This window comes from Aotus nancymaae, unplaced genomic scaffold (genome assembly GCF_030222135.1).
Source record: "Aotus nancymaae isolate 86718 unplaced genomic scaffold, 86718_ANA_hifiasm-v0.15.2.pri h1tg000041l, whole genome shotgun sequence".
Lineage (NCBI taxonomy): Eukaryota > Metazoa > Chordata > Mammalia > Primates > Aotidae > Aotus > Aotus nancymaae.
The window spans coordinates 23,777,861-23,803,330 of record NW_026988455.1 but is presented as its reverse complement, the minus strand read 5'-3'; the positions used below and the strand labels follow the sequence as shown (position 1 = coordinate 23,803,330).

Below are 25,470 nucleotides of genomic sequence, written 5' to 3'. Positions count from 1 at the left end.
ACCCCCCTCTATCCCCCCTCTCCCCCCAACAGACCCCAGTGTATAGTGCTCCCCTCCCTGTGTCCATGTGTTCTCATTGTTCAACACCCACCTATGAGTGAGAACATGTGGCGTTTGATTTTCTGTTCTTGTGTCAGTTTGCTGAGAATGATGGTTTCCAGGTTCATCCATGTCCCTACAAAGGACGTGAACTCATCGTTTTTGATGGCTGCATAATATTCCATGGTGTATATGTGCCACATTTTTCCTGTCCAGTCTATCATCGATGGGCATTTGGGTTGGTTCCAGGTCTTTGCTATTGTAAACTGTGCTGCAATGAACATTCGTGTGCATGTGTCCTTATAGTAGAACGATTTATAATCCTTTGGATATATACCCAGTAATGGGATTGCTGGGTCAAATGGAATTTCTATTTCTAGGTCCTTGAGGAATCGCCACACTGTTTTCCACAATGGTTGAACTAATTTACACTCCCACCAACAGTGTAAAAGTGTTCCTATTTCTCCACATCCTATGTCTGGCTATTTTTTTTAAATTTTTGCAGACATGAGGTCTCACTATGTTGCCCAGGCTGGTGTATGTCTTTTCTGAAGAAATGTCTATTCAAATCCTCATGTGGTCTGAATGCTGGTGTCCCCCACAAATTCATACCTTGAGACCTGCTGCTGAATGTGATAATACAAAGAGGTTGGGCCTTTTGGTAAGTGATAAAGTCATGAGGGCTCTGTCCTTATGAATGAGAGTAGTAACCTCATAAATGAGGTTCAAGGGATCACTTGCCCCTTCTGCCATGTGCAAATGCCATGAGAAGGAGCCATTAATGAAGCAGAAAGCCCTCACCAGACATTGAATCTGCTGGTGTTTCGATCTTGGACTTCAGGCCTCTGTTGGTTGTAAATGGCCCCGTTTAAGGTATTTTTGTTATAGCAGCAGGAACAGACTAAGACCAATTTTGGGCTGTTTTTAAATTCTGTTATTTTTCTGTTTTTAAATTCTGTTATTTTCTTTTTATTGTTGAGTTGTAAGTATTCTTTATATATTCTAAGATAGAATATTATGCAGCTATTAAAAACTACATCTGCCAATAATATTTAATAATTTGGGGAATCTTTGAGCCTGATCTCAAGTTTGCATAAATAAAAATAAGGACTAAAATAATTCATGGAAATTTTAAGAAGTCATGATGGAGGATTATGGTTATAGATGATTTTAATTTTCTTCTTTATGTTTTTCTCTATGTCCTACTTTTTCTGCAATTAGCATATATCACCCTAATAAAAGAAAGTTAAATATTATTAACTTAAAGTATTCATATTCAGTAAGGTTGTGCCCAGATTTCTGGATTTGCAATAATGTTTGATGATTCCTTTTCTAGGATTATATTGTTAATGGAGCCAGCTCCTAGTGATTTGAATAGTTTCAGATTGTATCAGGGGAAGTGGCCATATGTTACAAATTACTCTCTGGAAAATTAGAATTAAAGATATGGGGTGTAAACTGACACTGTAATCAAGCTCCTAAGTCTTAACTCTGACTTAGTGAATTGTCACTTATAAACGGGAGAATCCACAGCCCCGTGAACGAGGTATCTCTTTAACCGAATCCTATGGGTTGCTCTTCCTCTCCCCAGTGGTGGCCAGTTTGCCTGGGCATAGATTAATTATCATGTACTGTAAAAAGTAGAAGTCAAATAAAATCAATTTACAGGACCATTTGAAATTCCAGCAAAATTCTGCTCCAGAATATTTATGTTTTGCTAACGTTAGTTGTGGCTTGGCCATCTTAGTGGGTCCACCATGGACATCCTCAACATCTATGTTCAACTGTCTTAGCAAGTTCACCACATGTGTTCTAGACACCTGTGTGCAATAGCACCTTCTCACAATTCTTTAAAGTCAACCACTGCCCACTCTCTAGCTTACGTAACATGGCACATCCGTCTGATATTGGCATTGGAATAATGTGAAGTTCCAAAATGACTTGATTTGGTCATGTTAAAATTAAGATGATTTGTTATAAGCATTTATATGTATTTGAGCAAAGGAAAACTCTACTTTTGATCAATTAATTCGTCTAATGTACTTTATACAGGATTTTGCACCATCAGTTACGTATTTATGAAATCTTTTCTAAATCATACCTTGAATTGATTTAAAAGTAACAATCCATACTTAGAAAATATGGGCTATACTTAATAGTACTAATCTGACCAAATATTGTTAGTATTGTTTAATTTAAAAGATAATTGCCATAAACTAATCAATGGTGACAGAAGTCAAAATAGTAAATACCCCTAAGACTATCAAATACAAAAGAAATACAAAAGAACTCAGGGGGTGGGACTGGGAATTTGCTGCAGATCTTAATCTGTTGGTGTTTGCATGGGTGTGATTCTAGGAAGGATTTTATAGAAAAGGGGAGGTGGGTGGAGGTTATCTGGTCAACTCTGCATTCATAGGGGCTGGACTTTTCTGTATAAATATTTAGTTGTGGAAGCCACAATGTAATTATTATTAATAATAGAGCTAGTAAGGTGTCAGTTAGTAGGGCTAGTATTAGGTTAATTACTCTTTTTCTAACATTAATATAAATGTATCCTCATTGAGATGATTATTTAAGGTTTTTGGTCTACTATGTATGTTGTGTTCAATAAAAAAAGAATGAAACATCATTTATTTTAAGGGGTCCCTTGAAATTATTTTCTTTCTAATGCTCACCTTTTTCTGATAAATAATGTATGTTCTTTGAAGAAAATTTTGGAAAATACAAACAAACATCAAAAAATTAAATCATTTATAATCAATCCCCCCAGAATAACTTGGTATTATGAGAATGTTGTCTGATAACCTGCTTACAAGGCAGCAGGACTGCTGGGAGCTGTTTATGAACGCCATCAACTTCAACACTAACACCACAGACATCATGCTGCTCTCATCAAAGTGTTTCAAAGCTCCTCCCTGGTTATCACCTTGTCCCTTGCTTTATGTGATTGGCTCACGCTGTTACTGCTGTGGCCCCAAAACTCATTTCCCGAAGCTGTGAAGCTGAGAACCCTCATTCAGGCCAGGGAGGGCCAGCAGTCACTCCACCTTTCACCCTAGCAAGTCTCCACCTCCTGTCCACCTCGGGGGCCGCAAGAGCAGTGCTACGACATCACCTTCAGCAGAACAAATTTCACAGGCGCTAAGAGGCTGAGCTGACACAGAGCTGGAGTCACTATCCTGTGATATCGCAGTATTCTCTCTTGAATAAAGGAGATATGACTAAAGGCAAGATTGGCCCTGACTCATGGGGCTTTGGGGAAGTGAGCTCTGGATTTCGCAATAGGACAGGAGATGGCTCAGACTGCGGACCCTCAGTGGGCCTCTTCCACCTACCAGGTACTCCGCGGAGCCTTTCACAGACATTCCCTTCATTCCTCCTGACGACCCCATAAAGACAGTGCTGCTGTTACCCCCATTTTACAGATAAAGAACTCAAGGCTCATGTGCACCTCCATATGACAGGCAGCATCCAAGGGAAATGGAAGGCTCAGAGCAAGCTGGTCCAACCCTAGGCCTGTGGGCTACTTGCAGCCCAGGACAACTTTGAATAGTGGATACCCCTGGGAGGTTACTGACTGGTTGGAAGCTGTTCTGTTTCTTAAAACATTATGAGATTTTTTTTGTGTGATTTTTTTTTTTTTAGCTCATCAGCTATCATTAGTGTTAGTGTATTTTATGTGTGGCCCAAGACAATTCTTCTTCTTCCACTGTGGCCCTGGGAAGCCAAAACATTGGACACCCCTGATTTAGAGTTAAGTAAAATTGTCCATGTGTCCACAGAGTCCCCGTACCCGCTGCTAAGGGGGAAGCCAACTCCGAGCTGGAATGCGTGTCAGCCCAGCTCGGCACACAGGCCCTGTGAGGAGGGGATGCCCCGTGGTACTTTGGGCATGGAAAGAGGGTTGGGTGTGAAAAGTGCTGCCCACCCACTTTCAGTTTTCCAGCCTCCTTTGCCAGGCATTTCTCAACTTCCATACAGTCACTTCAGGCAAGAAATCAGCTATTCCCCTAATCATGTGTCTGTTTCCTCACCTACTAAGACAACTCCCTTTTAAATCTCTCCTCTCACAGAAAAAGTTATATTAATGTAAGTGCTATATAGGTGTTCATCAAAAGACCTAGGATGCCTTTGTAAATGTGAGCTGGTGGCGTGTGTCATCGGTCTCATGTACGACAAGGAAGCTGAGTCAGAGAGAGGAAGTATGACTGGGGTTTGGTTAAAAGTAAACCACTGTGCTTGATTTCATCTGAAAATCACAGCAATGCAATAGACCACATCTGCTACCCAAAGTCAAAGGAAAAGAGCAAAGAAATATTCCAAAAATACGTATTGGTATTATGGCTAAAGCCACATTCTAGCTGGTGGGTGAGGCAGATAGAACTAAGCAGCCGTCTTCATTCCAGTGCCCTTCCACTTCTATTCTCGTTTTCACTCTGCCACTAAGCTGGCTGCTTTAGTCTTAGAAAATTCATTATCTCCCCTTGAGCATTGCTTTTCTTCACCATACCCCACAAAAAAGACCGCTCGTCAGCATGACCCTGTGTGGCCTGCTGAGCCCCTCTCTATGCAGCTGAAGCCAGTGCCACCAGCCGAGTTCTCAGTGCTGTTTCTGGTTCGACGGAGCCAGCTTTCTCTCAGCCTTGGGATGGCGTGAATGACCAAGAAGAGGCCCAGTTGTCTCTGAAGCCTGGGCAAGAATGATGGTCTTGGGGGTCTCAGCTCCATGCGAGTGTCACCCACACCTCACAGGGCTGCTTGCAGCTCCATTCCCTATGGAATGTCAAAAAGGTCTTGCTACCACCAGCCAATATGCCGGACTTGTTCCTGTGTGCCATTGAGCCCAAAACACCACCGTAAGTAGCCCACTGGAGAAGAAGGGCTGCTGACTCTGGCCTCAACTCAGCCCCTGAGCCACGTGAGCCATGTGAACCACGTGAGACATGTGTAGTTGCCAAATCATCATCTACCTGCTTCTCCACCTGGTCACCTCACAGGGACTTTCCTTGCCTTGGGTTTTTCCCTCCTAAATCTGTAGAGTGTCAACCCAGCTCTAGTTAACTGACTTTGTACCTGAGGGTCCATCTGTTAAAACTGTGTCTAGCACAAGAAATTCATGCCACCACATCTACCTCTTTGCAGAAGAAAATTATTCCTATTAAGCTATTAAATTCCATCTTTTCTCATCAATGGGAATGATTCTTACTGTCATCCAGGGTCTCTTTATGGTGTCTTCCGGCTTAAAACCCATGAGTCTATATCCATGGCAAAAACATTTATGTTTCCGAGGCCTCCCGGCATTTGTGCCCTTATAGAGTGCCCTCCCCCACTGAATGGGGCTGACCCATGTGATCAATAAAATACCGTGAAGGAGACAGTGTGTGCTTTCCAAGGCTAGGTCATAAAAGATATTACTGCCTTGATTGCTGCACACTCTGGGGGAAGCCATCCATCATATCATATGGACACTCAAGCATCCCTATGGGAAGGATATGGAGAGGGCCATGCAGAAAGGAACTGAGCCCTCCTGAATATAGCCAGACACCACCTGCCATCCCTAGGAGTTCACCAGCCCGAAGTGGACCCTTCAGCCCCCATCAAGCCTTCAGACAATTATAATCCCAGCTGACATCTAATAACTTCATGGAAGACCCTGAACTGAAACATCATAAATATGACTAAGGATCCTTAAAACAGAGCAGGAACCCTTCTTAGGAGCCTGTGGGTGCCCCCAAATATAATTTTTTTTTAACAGATCAGGATATCTTTGAATCCACCTATGACCTGTAGGCCTCTGCTTGGAGATGTCCTGTCTTTTTAGGTCAAAACAATGTATAGCCTACCTGTGTTGATTTAAGACTTTGCCTATAACTTTTGCCTCCCTGCCTCCACAAACCTTTACCTTTAAGCCATCTGGGAGGTCGGGTGTCAAGCATAAGCTACCCAATTCTCCTTACTTGGTACCTACAGGTAAGGGTTAGACTTAAATACCCTCCCACTAACACTGTCCTTTCTCCCACTACAAACCTCAATAAATATTTGGCCCTACTGCACAGGCGAGTGGACCCCAGTTCAGTTCTGTAACATCCTGAAATAGATCACTCTGGATTATCAGGTGACCCATACGTGTAACCACAGGGTCCTTATAAGAGATAAGCAAAGGAAAATCTGACCACAGATGAGAGAAAGGCAAAGTGACAGTGGAAGCAGAGATTAACGTGGCCACAAGTCAAAGAATTCTCACAGTTAGAAGCCTTAGAAGCTGGCAGAGACAAGATGCAGACTCTCCCCCCAGAGCCTCCAGAACAAATGAACAAATGAGCCCTGCAGATACGCTGATAGTGGTCCTGTAAGTCTCAGGGCAGACTTCTCACCTCCAGAACTGTAAGATACATTTCTCTTGTTTTAAGCCACTAAATTTGTGGTCATTTGTTAAACTGGCAACAAGAAAACGAATATATTGCCAAACTGTTTTTTCAATTTTTGTCAGTCTTGCTAAGTTTAATGATTTTTTAAAATTTCAGGATCTTGCTCTGTTGCCCAGGATTGAGTGCAGTGGTGCAATCATAGCGCACTACAACCCCCAGCTTCTAAGTTCAAATGCTCCTCCTCCCTCAGCCTCCTGAGTAGCTGGGACAGGCACTCTGCCACCAAACTAGGCTAATTTTTTAAAACTTTTTTTGCAGAAATAGGATCTGGCTCTGTTGCCCAGGCTGGCCTCGAACTCCCAGCCTCAAGTGATCCTTCCAACTTGGCCTGCCAAAGTGCTTGGAATATGTACAGGTGTGAGCCACCATCCTCAGGCTGTTTAATCTATTTTGTCAATTTTTTTTCCAAAAAAATCTGATTGTGGTTTCATTGATTTTTTAATTGATTTCCTATATTTATTTTTATTGATTTCTGCTTTTATCTTTCTCATTTCCTTCCTTCTGCTTGCTTTAACCCTTTGTTTTAGTTTCTTGAGGTAGTTGGATTATTGTTTGAAGAATTTTTTTCTAAGGTAAGCATTTGCTGCTATAAATTTTCCGCTTTGCACTGTTGTTATGTCTCACATATTTTGACATGTGGTAGCTTCATTTTCATTCAATTCTATGTATTTTTTGTATTTCCTTTGAAGCTTCTCCTTTGTCTCATTAATTATTTGCAGCCATGTTGTTTAATTTCGAAGTATGGAGATTTTATTACTGTTTTTCTATTATCAATTTAATTCCATTTTAAATTTAATTCCATTGCCATCAGAGAACATGCTCTGTATGACTTTCATTCTTTTAAATTTGGTTATATTTGTTTTATGGCCTAAGACATGGTCTATCTTGGTAAATGTTTCGTGGATACTTGAAAAGAATGTTTATTCTGCTGTGATTTTGTGGAAGGCTCTATGTATGTCTATTAGATCCTGTTGGTTGATTATTTTGTTCAGGTTTTGTCCATCCTTGTCGATTTTCTGTCTAGTAGTTCTGTCAATTGCTAGTAGTATCAGTTACTAGATTATTCTGTCTAGTGGGCTGTTGAAGTCTCCCGCTATAATTGTGGATATATACATGCTTTCTTGTTATTGTTTCTGTTACAAGGATGGGTTCATACATATGTTTGTTTCACCATGCTCTTCTCACTCAACAATTCCTTGTAAATATCTTTTCAATTCAACTGTAATAGAACTCTAGTTCGCTTTTAAAAACGGCTACATAGCATCCCATAGTGTAAATGTACCAGAATTTACCCTACCATTCTATAGTGTGACATTTACATTGTTGGGTGGGTGACATAATTCCTAATGACAATTCCACTGGCTTTCTAAATTACAAGTCTGAGTTTTGATGACAGAGGCTGCAGAAACTCATAGTAGTTAAGTGGACCATAGCAAATAGTAGGGGGTAGAAGGGTAGAGGATAGACACGAGTCTGTATTGAGCCTTTTGAGAAAAGAATGTGTGACTTTGAAAACCATCAATAATTCCATTTGTAGGTCATAATAAGCCATAAAGAAAGCTCTACCACCCTTTCCTTAAAAAAGAATAGTGGTATCTTAGACAAAGATTAAATTATCTCTTAGTCATGTAGGCATATGAACTGAAGACCCAAATTATTCTTAGGATAGGACAAAACTCTACAGATAGAATATACACCAACTCTGGCCAACACAGTAACTCAACCCTATCCCTTACTATGAGCAGGGTGTCCTAAATTTAATTTACAAACCAGAATGTAAAAAGTAAGAGAATCTAAATATAGTAAGATTACAACTATTGAGGAAGTGAGAAATGTTTGACTTGGAGAAGGGGAGGCTAAGGAAAAACACCCCTTTAGCTACTTCAGGGACTGTCATCTGGTAAGGAAGGAGCTCCATTCTGCAGGGCTTGAGAGGGCAAATGTCAGCCAGATGGAGGGGGATTGTATTAGTCAGGGTTCTCTAGAGGGACAGAACTAATGGAATAGAAATATATACATAAAGAGAGTTTTATTAAGCATTAACTCACATGATCACAAGGTCCCACAATAGGCCATCTGCAAGCTGAGGAGCATGGAGAGCCAGTCTGAGTCCCAGAACTGAGGAACTTGGAGTTGGATGTTCATGGGCAGGAAGCATCCATCACGGGAGAAAGATGTAGGCTGGGAGGCTATGCTAGTCTAGTCTTTTCACATTTTACTGCCTGCTTTATAGTCTGGCCACACTGGCAGCTGATTAGATGATGTCCACCCAGATTAAGGGTATTCATCTCTTAGGGCAACACCCTCACAGACACACCCAGGATCGATACTTCGCATGCTTCAATTCAATCAAGTTGACAATCAGTATTAACCGTCACAGAGGTCATGGAGTGCAAGGCATGATGGCCAGCAACATGCTGGTCACTTCATTCAGTAGGGAGCTCCTGGCCATGGGAGGGCTTCACACAGAGACTGCTTCCTAAAGATTTTAACCCTGAATGAGTGCATTCCAACTCTAAGGTGCTACAGTCTGTGTTACAGATAAATGACAGCTAATATGTAGTGTCAGGTATCCCTGACTACAGCCAGTCTTCAGTAGCACATCTTTCCTATCCCCTTGGCAAACACTGTGCACTCTCCCACCTCCAAAGAGCTTCTCACTCTGATTTTCCTGCTGTGAGCACCCTCCACTCCTCCTCCTACCCAGATCTGAATAGCCCTTTCAGACCCATAATAAATCCCACCTTCTCTGTGAGGCCTTTTTTGATAACCCCAGCCCACCACTGATCTCTTACTACATAATTAACACCTATTTGGAACATAGATTTTTTTTTCCTGTTCTACTGAATTAAAGTTCCTTTTAGGCAATCACCCTGCACCTCTTTAACAACCGGCAATACCTTCCACAGAATAAGACGTGTAATTGAGCCTTCAAAGAATACTTGTTGATCCATTCATTTGCCCCTTTCTTTTTCATAAATCCATGTACTTTTAATTAGAGGTGGGGGCAAGTGAAAGTGTTAAGGGGTTCAGCTTTCTGTTTGGAAATGTGCTGGTAAAATTTGGCTATACAATGTTTTAACTTAATAATGATCTCTCATGGCTATCATTAAAGTTGAGTCTCTTACCGAAACCTTCCTGTAATTAGGTGTCAAGAGAAAGGACAGATGAACACAGAATTCAAGGGTCTGCTAATAATGCTTTCCAACTACTGAATAGCTTTCAAAGATTTTGGGTGGGCTGTGGTATATGTATTAGAAGGATCAATTACCAATGAATTTACAAATAGAACAGAGTTCAAAATGTGCCTCCATGGAATTATGTTCTTAATCCCCAGCAGTATACAAATAGGCCCCAGGTTACCTTCTAGTCCAGCTACTGTTGATCAGGCACATCCCCCCAGTGCCCTGGAGCCACTCCCATTCCTCTGTCGTAGGTCACATATTAAGTATTCATCACTGCTCCTTCTCAGAGAAGCCTTGGCAGAGGCTTGCTGATAGAGTCTGGATCTGGTCCCCACTCATATCTCATGTTGAAATATTATCCCCAGTGTTGGAGGTGGGGCCTGGTGGAAGCAGACAGGAATACAGGAGCGGGTTTCTCATGACTGGTTTAGCACTATCCCCTTTGTGCATCCCTGCTGTGCTGTCCTCGTGATAGTGAGTGCATTCTCATGAGATCTGGTCATTTAGAAGTGTCAGCGCTCTCCCTCTCTCTCTCTTGCTCCTGCTTCTGCCATGTGCCTGCTCCCCGCTTCACCTTCTGCTGTGAAGCCTCCCCAGAAGCTGAGCCAACATCATGCTTCCTGCACAGCCTGCAGAACCATGAGCCAGTTACACCGCTTTTCTTACAAATTACCCAGACTCGAGTATTTCTTCACAGCAATTCGAGAATGGGCTAATACATCAGCTGAACACCCATCCCACAATCCATGGCCTTACATCATGTCCTCGACAGCTCAGGCTGCCATAACAAATATACCACAGACCGGATGGCTTACATTACAAACATGTATTTCTTATTCTGGAGTCTGGACATCCTAGGTCAAGGTATTGACAGATTCAGTGTCTGATGAGGGCTCGCTCACTGGTTGCAGAAGACTGTCTTCTTGCTGCATCTTTACGTGGTAAAAAGAAGGCAAGTAAGCTCTCTGGGACCTCTTTTATAAGGGCACTAATCCCATTCATGAAAGCCCCACCCATATGACCTAATCACCTTCCAAAGGCCTCACCTCCTAACATCATTAAATTGGGGGTTAGGATTTCAACAGGGGAATTCTGGGAGGACACAGACACTCAGTTCATAACACATCACATACCACAATTCATGGTCTGATGACACACACATGTAAGCCCATTTAGATTATGGTTTCCCTGACAGTGGGGCCCATTCATCCAATTCATCTTGGATTCTCAGGGGCTCCAGCACTGGGCATCTGCTAGAGTCTCACTTCATATGGATTGACTTGAAGGCTGCAGAGCTCTGGAGAGCCTGAGCAGAGGGCACCAGCTGCCCAAATGGGAGACACAGGAGAGACCAGTTGCTTATGTGAGCTGAGTCTTGAAAGCTAAAGAGCATTAATTGGGGCCAAGATGAGGAGAGAAGGGTCCCAGAGGGGAAAAATTTGAACTATCCCAAAAGTGCAACTGGTTTGGGAGAAAACAAACTTCTCCATATGGTTGGAGGATGAGGGTAGGAGCACAGGAGATGAGACTCCAGAAGTAAAATGAGGCCAAACTGAAAGTTTTTACACTCATAATAAGGAATTTGGATTGAATTCTGTAAGCAAGGCAAGCAAGCAGCAGAGAGATTTTAATTAGGCAGATGAGATGACAGACATGTATTTTAGAAAGATAAATAATTCACCACATTTACAGAAAAAGGTGAAAATGCATATTTATCTTACTAGATGCTGAAAAAAGCCCTGATATAATTCAGCAACCATTTCAGATTTCTCAAAAACTAGAATCATAGGAAAATTTTCTTAACTTGTAAAAATGTATATAATAATAAATGTTCTTGATATTTGAATACAGAAGAGCTCACTTTGTAGCCAGGAGCAAGAAAGCAGCCTTCACCAATAAAACTGATGACTGGACTCAACACCACAGTCAAGGCAGTAAGAGAAGGAAAGGATTAAACTTATGATACACACGGTGAAAAATACCTCCCCAAATGGAAAGATGAATATAGAAGGATATTTACTATTTTATAATTTGTGAGAAAGTACAAACTGTCTCCCTACCTAACAACAGGGAACTGCTGGAATAAATTTTAGTTCGCCAATAATTTGAGTGCCAAGTATATACCAAAAAAAAATGAGACAGAATTATAGGTACTAATATTGCAAGATCGTCAAAGCATATAAAATGAGAAAAGCAAGTCACAGAGCAATATATATAGAATGTTTTGTGTTATGTAAAAGAAAAGTTGAAAAAAAAAAAAGAAAAAGATGTGTATGTGTGTGTTTACACACCCTGGAAATATACATAGCAGGTCCTTGTTGGGGATTATCTCTGAGAGGAATAAAGTTAGAAGTGTAGGGAAGAGAGCTCAGAGGAAGCTTTCACTTTTCACCCCAAACATTTGTGTATTGTTTGAAACATTTCAGAGAGACCGTATCATTTTTTTTTCTTTAATTTAATAAGAAGAGCCTTTCCCAAAGCAATTTTCTGGCAAGATCAGTAGTTTATTGCAATCATCAAGGCAAAAAAAAAAAAAAAAAAAAAAAAAATGGTGAGGGCGTGCATCAGGATAAAAGGAAGGAAAAAGAAGAAAAACTTGGAAACTTTAGAGGTGGAAATGAGGTTGGTGACTGAACAGATGTAAGAGGCATAGGAAAAGGAAGTGTTCAGGGAGGACTTGGGGGGCTCAGATTTGGGGAGAAGGTAAATAGCAACACATGAACAAGAAACAGATGCCAGAGAGAAAGAACGTGAATTTATTTTGAGACATGCTACACTTAAGAGGCTCCCGAAATGGTGGATGGGCAGGTTGCTCTGCCGTTAGTGACACAGAACTGGGTAGATGTTTCAGTAGCCTTTATCCCATGACGCTTGTCTCAGCTGCCATCATCACACCTAACTGTCTTCCAGTTGTCTCTACTTTCATTCTTACTTTTGCAATCATTTCTCCACACAGAAGAAAGAAAATTGCCAGTGGCTTCCCACCACACTTGCCAAAGTCCAGTGAGCTGCAGGTCTGACCCCATAACCTATCTGGTTCCACTCACTCCAGCCACACAGGCACACTCTGCTTCTGTCACCTCCTCTAGATGGGCTCACACACTCATGCACTGACACCTACACACACATGTCCCACCCACCTGCCAGATAATCCCACTCATTATTTAGGGCTCCATTTCAGTATCATCTCCTGAGAGAAGCCGTCCTTGATTTCCACGTCACCACGACTGGTGTGACCCCTGGTGTTTTCTCTCCTCCGTCTCCCCTACTGGCACCGAAGGAGCAGAAAGCAAACAATTCACCAGTTTATCCCCAACCCTAGCTCAGGCCTAGCACAGAATGGAGGCTCAATAGATACCCATTGAGTGAAACAGTTGATTAAAAAATTGATGAAGGAATGCACTAATGAATGAATGGACAGATGGATGAATGGGGAGGGCAAGACTGGAAAACATTCAGAAACAAAAATGGGAAGACAGGAGGACTGCATAAGAACCACAGGAGAAGACACATCAAGACCGAGACTGGGAAGTCCTCCAGGGGAAATGCTGTGAGCCAACAGCACCGGGGTCTGCGGGGAGGGCAATCAGGCTGCAAAAGAATCAAAAAGGGGTTTAGCTTTTGTACAAGGGGGCACTGATGAACCTTTTGAAGATCACTCTCCATGGATGGGGAGAAGCCAATCCCTGCATGTTGATGTGAATAAGAGAGGGAGCCAAGTGGGAAGGAAAGGAAGCACAGGGAAGAGAGAGGGCTTCGAGTGGAGGGAGGATGGAGGGAAGGCCGATTTAGGGTGGAACAGATCTAAGGAGTGTGTCCCTCTCTCTGTTTATGTAATTATAAGAAAAGCAAAGGTAATAAGCACTAAAAACGCAGCACCTCCTAATTATTGTATTACACATTGCTGTCATCTACACGGTGAGCTTGAGTCCACTGTACCGTGTGGTGTAGACTCTACCAGCTGAGCTACTGCACTCCTCTTCCCGTCTCCCAGGCCCAGTAGGGTAGTCACTCTTCACAGCACAAAAACCGGAGAAACTTCAAATCATGACTGTTTTGTCCCGAGAGCCAGATGTTAACCATTAGCCAGCACACCCCGCCCTGGGGGTCCAGCAGGAGAGAGGAAGGGAGAAAAGGAGAGAAAGGGAGGAAAGGAGGGAGAAGGAGGGGGAAGGGAGAGCAATGAGGGGGACAGAGGTTCTGGTCAACACCTGGACATCAGAATTCTCCCAAATAACTGGCTGTTATTTGTGTCTTATTTTCTCCTCTCACCTGAGTTAATAAGTCACTCTGCAAATGAGGTTCTTATCTATTACAGGAGTTGCTACTTCCACTGAAAAAAGTCACAGCTCAGTTCTCTAGATAGTGCAGTCATCACCTCCTTACAAACAACAATCCTTAAAGAAGCAGTTTCTCTGTCCCAGAGACCAGAGGAGACCCTGGAGAACTCAGCCCTAGGAAGGGGTGAGGCATGCTGACCAAGCAAGGGGTACAATGATTCCATCAGTCATATGGATGGATGGAGGATTCCATCAGTCAGAGGATGGATGGAGGCTTCTCAGCATGTGGGGAGCAGGAGGGACTCGGGGACACCTGCCCAGCCCCGGGCCCTGCCAGCTCACCCACCTGACCAGTGACCTTCCATTCTCAGCCCAGTTTCCCAAAAGAGGAGCCACCCTGCCTAGTTCCACTTTCTAATAGTACTTGTTTGCTATTTGTTCTTAAATTTGGTCAAAGCCAAATAGAAACATGTGCTGACATACTTTTTAGAACTTCCATGACAGCAAATCTTAAATTGAGAAAAATCACATCAATAAATTATTGTTATTGTTTGCAAATTAGGGGGAAAACCCATGGCTTTTTTATTTTACTGGTGAAACACCCTGATACAAAAACGTGTTTCCCCTCCTGGGTAACTCTGTCTCCAGCCGTGACTCAAAAGCATCAATGTAAGGTGGCTACATGTCCTGCTGCTGGGCTTGGTCCCACCTCGAGGGACCATGTCAGGTGTGATTCCAGGAGCAGGTGGCCACCCGGGCCCCCACACCCTGAGCCAGCTTGAGAACCGCAGCCATGGGCCCTTGCTACTCAGCCCCATAAAGACCTACTCACAGCTCCCTTTGTGAGCAGAGTCGCAGTTTATCCATCTTTTTTTTTTTCTTTTGAGATAGAGTTTCCCTCTTGTTACCCAGGCTGGAGTGCAATGGCGCGATCTCGGCTCACTGCAATCTCCGCCTCCTGGGTTCAAGCAATTCTCCTGCCTTAGCCTCCGGAGTAGCTGGGACTACAGGCGGGCGCCACCATGCCCAGCTAATTTTTGTATTTTTTTAGTAGAGATGGGGTTTCACCATGTTGACCAGGATGGTCTCAATCTCTTGACCTCGTGATCCACCTGCCTTGGCCTCCCAAAGTGCTGGGATTACAGGCATGCACCACCGCGCCTGGCCTAGTTTATACATCTTATAGCTGAGACCCGTACTCAAGCATCTATCCACAGTAAATTCTCAACAAACATCTGAGGAATTTTTAAATGTTTCTCTATTTGATGCCCACATCAGTAATAAATCCAAATAGTAATAAAATCTGAGACTCAGGCAAGTTTATTTGATCATTTCTTATCTCAAATTTCCATATTTTTAGGAAATAGAAATCCCTACAAGTGGTTCAGGTCCACTAGTGGCCACTCTAGAAAAAACTTCAGGAGTTTATGCATGTTTCAGAGGGTGAATTGTATATGTCCACTTGACTAAGCCATGAGATGCCCAGATATTTGGTTAAACATTATTCTGGTGTGTCTGTGAGGGTTTTTTCCTTTTTGATAAAATTAACATCTGAATTAGTAGTAAACTAAATAAACAGATGGCCCTCCCCAATTTGGGTGGCCCTTGTCCAATCAGTTGAGGACCTGAATAAAGCAGAAAGGCTGACCCCTCCCCTGGATAAGACAGAATTCCTCTTGTGGGGCTGCCTTCAAGCTGGGACACTATTTTTTCCCCACCTTCAGATCAAACTGAAACATTGGCTTTTCCTGGATGTCAAGCCGGCCAGCATCAGAACTGAAACTGACACCATCAGCTTTCCTGGGTCTGGCTCAACCTGCAGATCTTGGGACTTGCCTGCCTCCAAAATTATGCAAGCCAATTCCTTATAATAAATCTCTTTTATCATAAGAAACTCTTGGTTCTGTTTCTCTAAAGAACCTGACTAATACATTAAAAACAACTTGGGAAAACACCCATTTCCAGAAGGCTCCTCTGACACTGAAAGAGGCCCTGCCGGACACTAAGCAGCGGAGGCTGGGAGGTGTGACTCCCACCTCCCCACCTGAGAGCTAGGAGGCCTGCCCCTTCTCACAGCTCACAGTGCTTCCCAGGGAATACAGAGTCAAATGCAGGGTGTCTGAGCACGCTCGGGACCCTGGACCACTTGGCCATATTTGGGCTTAATCACTGTTAAGCCCAAGCTGCAACCTGTTAGTCAAGAAGATGGAGTGCCCTCCAAGCACTGAGGCAGAGGCGCCACCCAGACCTGCACAATTCTAGAGCCCCACTAACACCACTTGTATATTCATTCCTGTAGGACAGTCACCACGTGCCAGCTTGAGGCCCTCATTCCCACTGCATGAGCAGTGCCTTCATGTCTAGAAGGAATTTGGACATCCAGACCACCGCTTGACCCACACCAGAGCAAAGACAGGCCCACGTAAGTCTGCAGAGGAGCAACAGGCAAAGCCTGCAAGTCTGGAAACTGCTCCTAAATAGAGCAGGGTGGGGTGGGGTGCAAATGGCACTGATCTGGTGACTGTTAAAATTGGGTGGTGGGTGATGCGAATCTGGGGGTTCATTTTACCACTCTCTTTATTTTGTTGTGTTTGTATGCTTTGTATGTTGATGTATGTTTTTATGTCAATGTATATTTTAAAATCCTCATAATAAATGCTTAAATTTTATAAAAGGGTGGTTTACAAGGCATGTTACAAGGTTGGCAAGTGATCTTGCAAGGTAGGCAGGGCTGTAAGCAGAGGAGGTGGAGATCGGTGTGAGGTGGGTTAGGCTCCCTCACCCCTCCCACCAGGTCAGGGATGAGCAGGGCAGGACGAATGGGCTCAAGGCTCTTTCTCCTGCTGCCAGTTTTTAGAGGCCTTTCCTGATGAGTGGGTTATGGAGGCCTTTTTGGGAAGACCAGAGGCATCCAAACCAAGACTCAAGGAGGGAGAGGCAGCACTAAACCCTGCGTAGTGAGGGTCTCTTTGAGATTCGACATGGTACAGCCCAGGGACACATTCAGGAACTAAACCATGTGCCTGGCATGGGCCAATCTGTATTTCTGCCAGCCTGAGGCACAGCGCACGCAGTCAAAATCAGCAGGGAGGGCCCACCAAGGCCAGAAGAGACATCTGCACTGCTCACTTTAATCCTAGAAAGATGCATGTGCAGGCCAGGCACAGCGGCTCATGACTGTAATCCCAGCACTTTGGGAGGATGAGGCAGGCATATCACTTGAGGCCCGGTGTTCAAAACCAGTCTGGGCAACACAAGGAAGCCTACAAAAAGTAAAACAACTAGCCAAGCATGGTGGTGTGTGCCTTTGTCCCAGCTATTCAGGAGGCTGGGGTGGGAGGATCACTTGAGCCTAAAAGGTCAGTGCCATGATCATGCCCTTGGACTCCAGTATGGGTGATAGAGTGAGACTCTGTCTCAAAAAAAATGCATATGCTAGGGAATAGTGAAATACAGTTGGCCCTCCAAATTCATGAAAATATTTTTTCAAAATACATGATAAAAATAATACAAAAATAAAAGTAACATAAATAAAACAATGCAGTATAACAAATGTTTGTATAGCATTTACATTATAATAGGTATTAGTAATCTAGAGATATTGTATTTAAAGTATAGGAAGATGTGCATAAGTTATCTGCAAATACTGCACCAGTTTATATCAGGGACTTGAACATGCTCAAATTTTGGTATCCATGAGGGTCCTGGAACCATTCCCCCTCAAATCCCAAGGGATGACTGTACACAAACCCCTCATAATTCACTTACATTTTGTCCATCTTCAGGAGGGGCAATAAGTCTTTGTGTGGGGCTGGGTCTTCCAGGCAAAGAATACTCAAAACAACCACGTTTTCATTGTTTTATCTTAAGCAATAAAAGCCTTCTGTGACTCCTTCTTGGTAAAAACTGTAAGAAGCCCAGAATATACAGTACCTCTGCTAAATACCACCTTAGGGGAAAATTCCTTGTCAACAGAGTTAGAACCATGTTTCAATTTTTTTGTTTGTTTTGGAAAAAAACAGAAAGTTTCTATTTGGGCGGGTGGCACTGGAAATTTTTAATGCTTGCAAAGCAAAAGCAATATTGTCAGTAGATTGCCAAGCAATTATATTTAATGGAATTTGATAAAATGAAGTTTGTCAGAATGACCTCAGAGTAGAGAGCACTTCTGATGTGAGGCTGGGTGAAGGCCAAGTTCCAAAGTTTGAAGGGTTCATACAGGTTTAAATTCTTGAAATTTGGAACGGACTCTTTGCTTCTTTTTCTGCCTATTCAGTACACAAAAGTGAGCAAAGCCTGTTTTGAGGGGTCTCCACTTTGGGAAAACCATGCATTTCAGATGATGTCCAAGGATGGCTTCAAGTCTGAAGTAAGTAGCATTACAACAATGAGCTCTTTGAACATTTTTCTTCTTGGTTTTGAGAAGATTCAGATATCCAGACAGCTGCCGGGATGTCAGTCGCCCGGAAACTCCAAGGAAGATGGGGTAAGGCACCTGTTTAAACTGTCTCCTCGACTTCCCTTTTCTGCAGCTTCTCCCTCCAGCATCTAGGCTTCACTGCAGATCCTCACAAGCACCTGGGCTCATGGCTAGAAACCCAAATCTTCACTAGATGGCAGTGGCATTTGCCAAACCAGCTGTGGAGCAGAGCAAGGCATGTCTGAGCCTAGAATCCATAGATCATAGAATCCATGGATCTAAGCTGCTGCCACCTGCCTTAAAAAGAGACCCCAGCCAGAGCTTCCAGCCAGAGCTGATAAGATGCTCGCCTACCAAGAAGAGAGTGCTGGTCCCCTCTTCCAGGCATGTCAGGTGGTACAGAAGGGCTGGGGTATATCCAGCACCTTCTCACCTACTCTCTTCACAAAGATGAAGAAGACCAGCGTGGCCTGTAACCATGGAAACACAGCCATTGTCCCCTGGTATCTTGCTGGGGGTCAAGTGGTCCAAACAGGGATGCCTAATCCCTCCCACCGCAGTGTAACTGGTGCCACTCGGCTTGTTTTATAAACATGACTGCTCTGCAACTCTGAAGTGGTCATTCAGGAAAAAGTCACCAATTCTAGCACTGGGAGACACGGACTAATGATACATCAGTGGACTCCTGTCACGCTGTTGTTTTGGTGGGGAGGGGAGAGGGGAAATCATAATGCAGTCAGAATGGTTTGTTTGTTTTTCTTAACTTAATGGAAAATGAGTAATTATAAATTTGTAAGACCAAAACCTACTTGTAAGGCATATTGTGCAGCTGCACACTCCCCCACACTCATCACACATACACACACACATCACACACATCACACACACACACCACACACACAATCACACACAGAGACATTTCACACACACACACCACACACATCACACACACACAATCACACACACACAGACATCACACACACACACACACACACACACACACGATGGTCAACATCCACTCACTCAGTAGGCCTTTCCTCTGCTCATTGCCTCCCACCTTAAAGATATTATTTATCCACCACATATTGTAGAACTTTTATGATAAATTGCAAAATTGTTTTCTTGTCCTTTACCCAGGAAATACACATAACTGTTCATTCCTTTCTATTGCATCTGCAACCACTTTATTTGTGAAATGAATAATCCATTAACTCGATTACCCTTGGGCATTTTCACTGAACATGCCAGCTCCTCCTTGTTGCTTCCCTCTGAGCCCCGCCATGGACTTGGGTCCTTGCACTGCAGGGTCTGGCCCTGGCCCCCAGGATCCAGCAGGTATCCACCAGGTGAGCATGCTCCTGATACTGCAGTGTGCTTCCCTGGGCTCATCTCTTCCAATTACATTAGATGTTGGAGCAAAAAACGATATCAATCCTGATGCCATTACTTCCACCTCGGCCAGGCCCCCAACCCGTAGAGGCCAACCCAACCCTCGCACAACCCTGCCGTCAACTTGCTGAGGGCGGGGACAGCCAGGTCCAGAGAGGTGAGCTGACTGCTCAAGCCCCACACTAAGGTGGTGGTGAAGCTGCAGCCCAGTGTCCTGCCTCTCACCAGTCCAGGACCTTCACCAGGCCAGGTGTCTGCTCTAATGGCCCCTATCCTGAGCCAGGCACTGCAGACCGGCAGCACTGGCACACCCTACAGGGTCGGCCTGTTGGCTGGAAAGCCAGTCTTGCAAGTGGGATCACGTGTTTGCAGTCAAGCCTTTCTGTTCCCAGGACTCTGCTTTAGTGATATTAATCACATATTCCTCAAAACTATGACATGCACTCAAAGGTAAGACACCGTGCGGAGGCGGGGGAGCAACCATCTGTTCTTTATAGGACTAAATTTTCATCGTAGCTTATCTTTTTCTTAAACATGAATATAAAAGAAATGACTGAGATAATTGGATATTTCTAGAAATATGACATTTCCTATTTTCTAACAAGAAAGAAAACAGCCCCCATCCAAAGTCATCACAAGTCATCTACCTGTGGGCTGTGGGATGTGCGTGTTGTATGTGTATGTGGTGTCTGTGTGGTCCTGTGTGAGTGTGTGGTGTGCATGTACATATGTCTGGTGTGTATGTGTGATGTGTGTGAGGTATGCATGTGGTTTGTGTGTATGTGTGGGATGTGTATGTGCCTTTAAAACATCTATGCTGTGTCACATAAAAAGGGAGAATTCGCTATCCAGATCAAATTAATAACTTTATCTATTAATGTCAAAAGAAATTCTTAAACTATTTTTCAAACCATTTAGACATTTACATGTGAGCCATCCATATTATAAGATTTTTAAACAATTTTGAGAAAAAATCAACTTTTAAAATTCAACTCCACATCAAAAAATAATTTTTCAGTCTAGAAGTAAAATAAAATTCTCCTATATTATAGTAGAATTGATTATAGTTATTTTAATATAGTTAAAATAACTTTTGTATGGTCTTTGCTCACAGTTACCAAAAGAATACAGCTCTAAGAAAATGAAAATTTAAGGTATTTTTATACACTTGGTCAAGTGAAAAAAAATTAAGAATAAATTTTTGAGCTAATGTAAGGCCACCTATAAAAAGCAGTAGAGCATTTACAAATGAAGCAAATGATTTATACCACCCCAAATATCACTAGATGCATAAATGGGAGAAATAAAATAAGTTTTAAAGAGTCTTTGTAAAAACAAAGCTTTGTTCCAAAAGGGGAACATATCAGGAAGAGTCCAGCAAATCAGGAAATAATACAGTACTTTTCTGATCATTAAATCTCCTATAAATAGCTCGCCATTTTCGCTGTCAGTAAATGTACAACACTCCACAAGCTGAAACCTATATAACTTCGCTGGAGCCCTCACAGGTGTTTATGAATGGCGTAATCTGCTTGCTCACTGAAGCTGACGCTGTTAGAATAGCTCTGAGCAGCGGGCACCTAAAACCATTGCTTTTAAATTGGGCCTCCTGATTCTTGCCCTTGGCACTTGGGTCAATCCTAAATATGGTTGCTTCTTATCCTTTTGAAGTCTGTGCTGTGATGTGCTCTAAAAAGGGGCCCTTCTTCTGGGGACCACACTGGGGCCAAAGGCAAATCCAGCACAGCCCACACAGCCTTGCCTCCTGCTCCAGCCTCACCCGCCTAGCAGGCAGATTCAAAGCTGAATGTCAAGGCTATGCTTGTCTTCAGATGGCCCAGTGGTTCTTTAAAAACTGAACCCCCGCCTCCTGTCCCCTGCACTGTTTGTGTCCCTCCCTACAGTTTCCCCACCGTGGATCTGAGGATGGAGAAGGTGGAAGACCAGGATATTGCCTTTTGAACCTGCTAAAGACCAGCAGCCTCCTTGGGTGATTGGGGTCCTACCTAGTTTTGACTTTAGGATAAGATCATTTAAAGGTGGTCAGCACAATAATCAATACTCATTTGTGTTTCTATCAGCCTTTAGGGAATATCGAATACTTTTATAATGGAAATTTAATGAAAATATTCATTGCTCTTTGCTTTTGGATTTTTCATTTCTTTCAAGGGCATAGTTTCTTATTCTTTCTCTTACGTCACCAAAAGAAAAAAAAGAAATGTCAGGTATACATAGGGGAGTAAAAAGGTGCTGCCAATGAGGCCCAACTGAAAGGAATATCAACCTCCGGTCAGCGTAAGCTGCAGCCTTCCTGTGTACCTAGCCCAACCTGTTATTTAGCAGCAAACTCAATGATGGACCAATTAGACGTGCTTTGAGCTTTGAATTCTAGTGTTGCTAAGGAATGTCTTCCATTTTTAAATTTTAGGTTCTTCATTAATTCACATTATAAGCTGTTGCTCAAATAGTTTAATGTTTCCTAGATGATCAAAATTTACCAGACATCTGTATTTTACAGTCCCTGTTCTCAGATTAGGTTGAAATATTTTTCAATTATAATTTGTTTGTGTAATATCCTAATATCACCTGTAAGTAGATATTTCTTTGAGAGGGGAAAATCTATTATACAGTATACAAATTTTCCAGGAAACTAGAAAACATTTGAGGGCTTTATTTTTAATTTAGAAAAAAAATTACATTGAAGAGAATAATTCATCCTTTCCCAAACTCTAAACCTTTAGATTTTGTGACTGGTATCTACTCATATGATAAAGGCCCCTTTCTATCTACCAGAAATCTTTTAAAGTAAAGATACCAGTAGAACTATTCAAAAATTCTAAATAATGCCAAATTAAGATTTTTTTTTCAGTTTAATGATTTTTCAATAAAATAAGTTCACGGTTTTAAACTCAACATGGGCAATGTGGGAATTTGCACATGTGCACCAACAGAGGGCCATGTGATCATTTGAATCAAACATGCACACAAGAAACTGTCCTTTAGTGTCTGCTTTTCTCTCTGCGTGATTTCAAACTTCTCCGGAAAAGTGGAGGACACTGACTGAGTTTATGTTCACGTCACACCACCATTCACAGCGGTCAGTGAACAACGAAGCAAACCATGGACGGTACAGAGCCCTAATTAATCATGCCATGCACTGCCAGCCATTACTGCAATCCCTTAAATATGACAACACAAAGTAATCCCAAGACACAGATAAGCTCTGTGCAGATCCAGCCCTTTGACTATGAATACTGCTGCTGATGCTGCCGGTAAGTCACAAACTTACAGCAACAGATTGTCGGTGGAGAGCTGTCTTATTTTAGTACATTCATCATGGTTTTGCCACTTTCGACCTTTCAAACTGGATGCCTGCCTTCTTTCTTTACAAAGCCAAAGCAAAGCTCTAAGCAAAGTGACTAAAACAAAAATTTAAAGGCAAGTTTGAGAATTCTCCCTCAATTTGAAAACTACTCTGTTTAATATGACAGGTACAGAAAGCTTTGCCAAGGTCTATTTGTCTATTTGAAATGTAGTCTTTTTAAAACAGCAATTATACTCACACTCTAGAAGTCAACACAACCTCAAAGCCATCAGGGGTGTTTGTTTGTTTGTTTGCTTTGGTTATTTCTTTTTGTTTTTGGCCCCTGGTTACATAACTTAAATAAGCAAAACAAGAAGAATCTTCAGTTTCTCTTAAAATAAACTCAACCACATATGTATATTTTATGCTCATTTATATCCCTTTGGTAAAATAAAATAATTATACTTAGAAGCTAAAATCAAGATTAAATTAAAAGGCAGACTGAAAAGGTGAAGAGGCCCTCTTCTAAGACCAATGGTCCCATTCATCTGTAAGTACTTTTTATATAGTTAAAGGCAACCCATAAAGTTAAGTATTTCTGTTAATGTTTTGGTTCCAAAATTACCAGATATTGCATTTTACCTGAGGATATGTTCTGTTGGATTTTTTAACTGGAATCTACAGCATTTACGGAATAGACATCCTGCGGGTTTCTCAGTGTTACTGAGGACACCGAGGGGATAGAGTTTGTGTCTCATTTCTTTTTCAATACAAAGCCATGCCTTGGAGTGGCAGGATTGTAATACTGCAACTTCCAACCTTAACCCCTTGTGCAGGGGATGTCTGCTAGGCTGTGGAGGCTGGTAAAGCTCGGGGCTGCCCAACGGACAGAAGGAAATAACCGCATGGCAGATTACTTGAACTGTGCTGAGAATTTTTCCTTAAATATCACAGCACGCTTGCATAAGGGTGGAATTTTATGGACTACATCGTGATTTTATCATCTTTGTGTTGGAGGAAAAAAACTCCTTTCCAGCCTGTGGCTCCTAGCTCAGCGCCCTCGTTCCTTTTTAGCACATTTAAATGGAAGACTACAGTCACCAGAAAAGTAGTCCCAGAATTCTTGTTCCGCTGCTGTAAACCAGAACCTTTCCTTAAGGAATGAAAGACAAACCCAAAGAAAACCTGGCCTGGGTGAGAAAGTAGAGCCCGTCGAAGAGAAAGCAACACAGCATTTGGCCTGCTCTGCAAGGAGCTGGGAATTCTTGCTGCGGGGGGATGAAGGTGCCCACTCTCCCTCCGGGGAAGACACAGCAGGAGTAGGGCCACTCCGTGCTCTCTCCTCCTCTGGGCTGCCCAGGTCTCCCCAGCGCGTTTCCTAGATACTAGGCAGGCCGGACCCCCGCTGTCCAGAACTGGGCGCCCACGACACTGGCCGGACATCTGTAAAGCCAGGTGGCAAAGGCGTGCCAAAAAAGTGGAGCCCAGGGAAAATCGGGACGGAGCGGGTCACCCGAGTGGTAAACCTTTTCCCAAACGATACGGGAAAAGCGCATTTGTAGTTTCCTCCTCACCGCTGTCAAGCTAGCTGATTACTAAGGAGTGCGCATTTTCTTGCCTCTAACGTGACAGTCGCGGGTGCGCCCCGCACCCTGGGCTTCAGGGAAGGAAAGGGGTCTGCCCCGAACTGGCTCCCACCCAGGCCCGGGGACCCCCGACCTCCAGGGCAGCCCGCGCCCGCACCCACCTTGACCACATAGGTGACTCCGGGCCCCAGCACCTGGTCGCTGGCGTGAGGCGCTCCCCGAGGGGGCCTGGGCAGCGGCTCGTCGCCTGGTCGGCCTTTCCTGGCGGCGTTCATGGCCGGGGCGCGGGGCGCCGGGGGCGCGCTGCCGTCCGGGGCGGCCAGGCTGGGCGCGCTGCAGCTGCCGGAGAGCCGCGCGCCCGCCCGCTCCCGGGCGGCCGACGACAGGCCGCGGAGGCCGGAGCTGGAGAGTTTCAGGTGGGACACCTTGTGGAGCAGGTGGCCCAGGCTGCCGGGCCCATCGTCGGGCGCCTTGCGCAGCGCTTCGCCGGACACCAAGTAGGGAGCCGCCGCCGGGGTCGCGCGCGCCGCCGAGACCTTGCCTCCGCCGCCGCTCACCGACAGACTGTGGAGAAGGTCATCGACCGATGTCACCGAGTCATTCCTGAAGCGGTTGTACTTGGTGCGTGGAAGCATGCCCCTCCGTGGGCTCGCTGCATCCGCCCGGGCGCTGCTGGTGCCGGCCCCGGTGCGGGCTGCCGCGCATAGCAGGCGAGCCACTGTCCCCGGAGCGGGACGGAGAGTGGGGGCCCCGGGACAGCCTTCTGGAGAGGGAGGGCAGAGCACGAGGATGGTGCCCTCCCACCATTAAAAACCAGCACAGCAGCGGCCGCGCAG

The 25,470-nt window shown here is 43.8% G+C and overlaps 1 protein-coding gene across 1 annotated transcript in view; it reads right to left on the bottom strand.

Moving 5' to 3' along the window:
• Window positions 1-25,269, bottom strand: part of SHC3 (SHC adaptor protein 3) — a 161,909-nt gene extending 136,640 nt beyond the window's left edge. The window contains exon 1 of the mRNA XM_012463356.2: window positions 24,796-25,269. Coding sequence (XP_012318779.1) covers window positions 24,796-25,269 — 474 coding nt within the window. The remainder of the gene's footprint in view (window positions 1-24,795) is intronic.
• Between the last annotated feature and the right edge of the window lie 201 nt (window positions 25,270-25,470).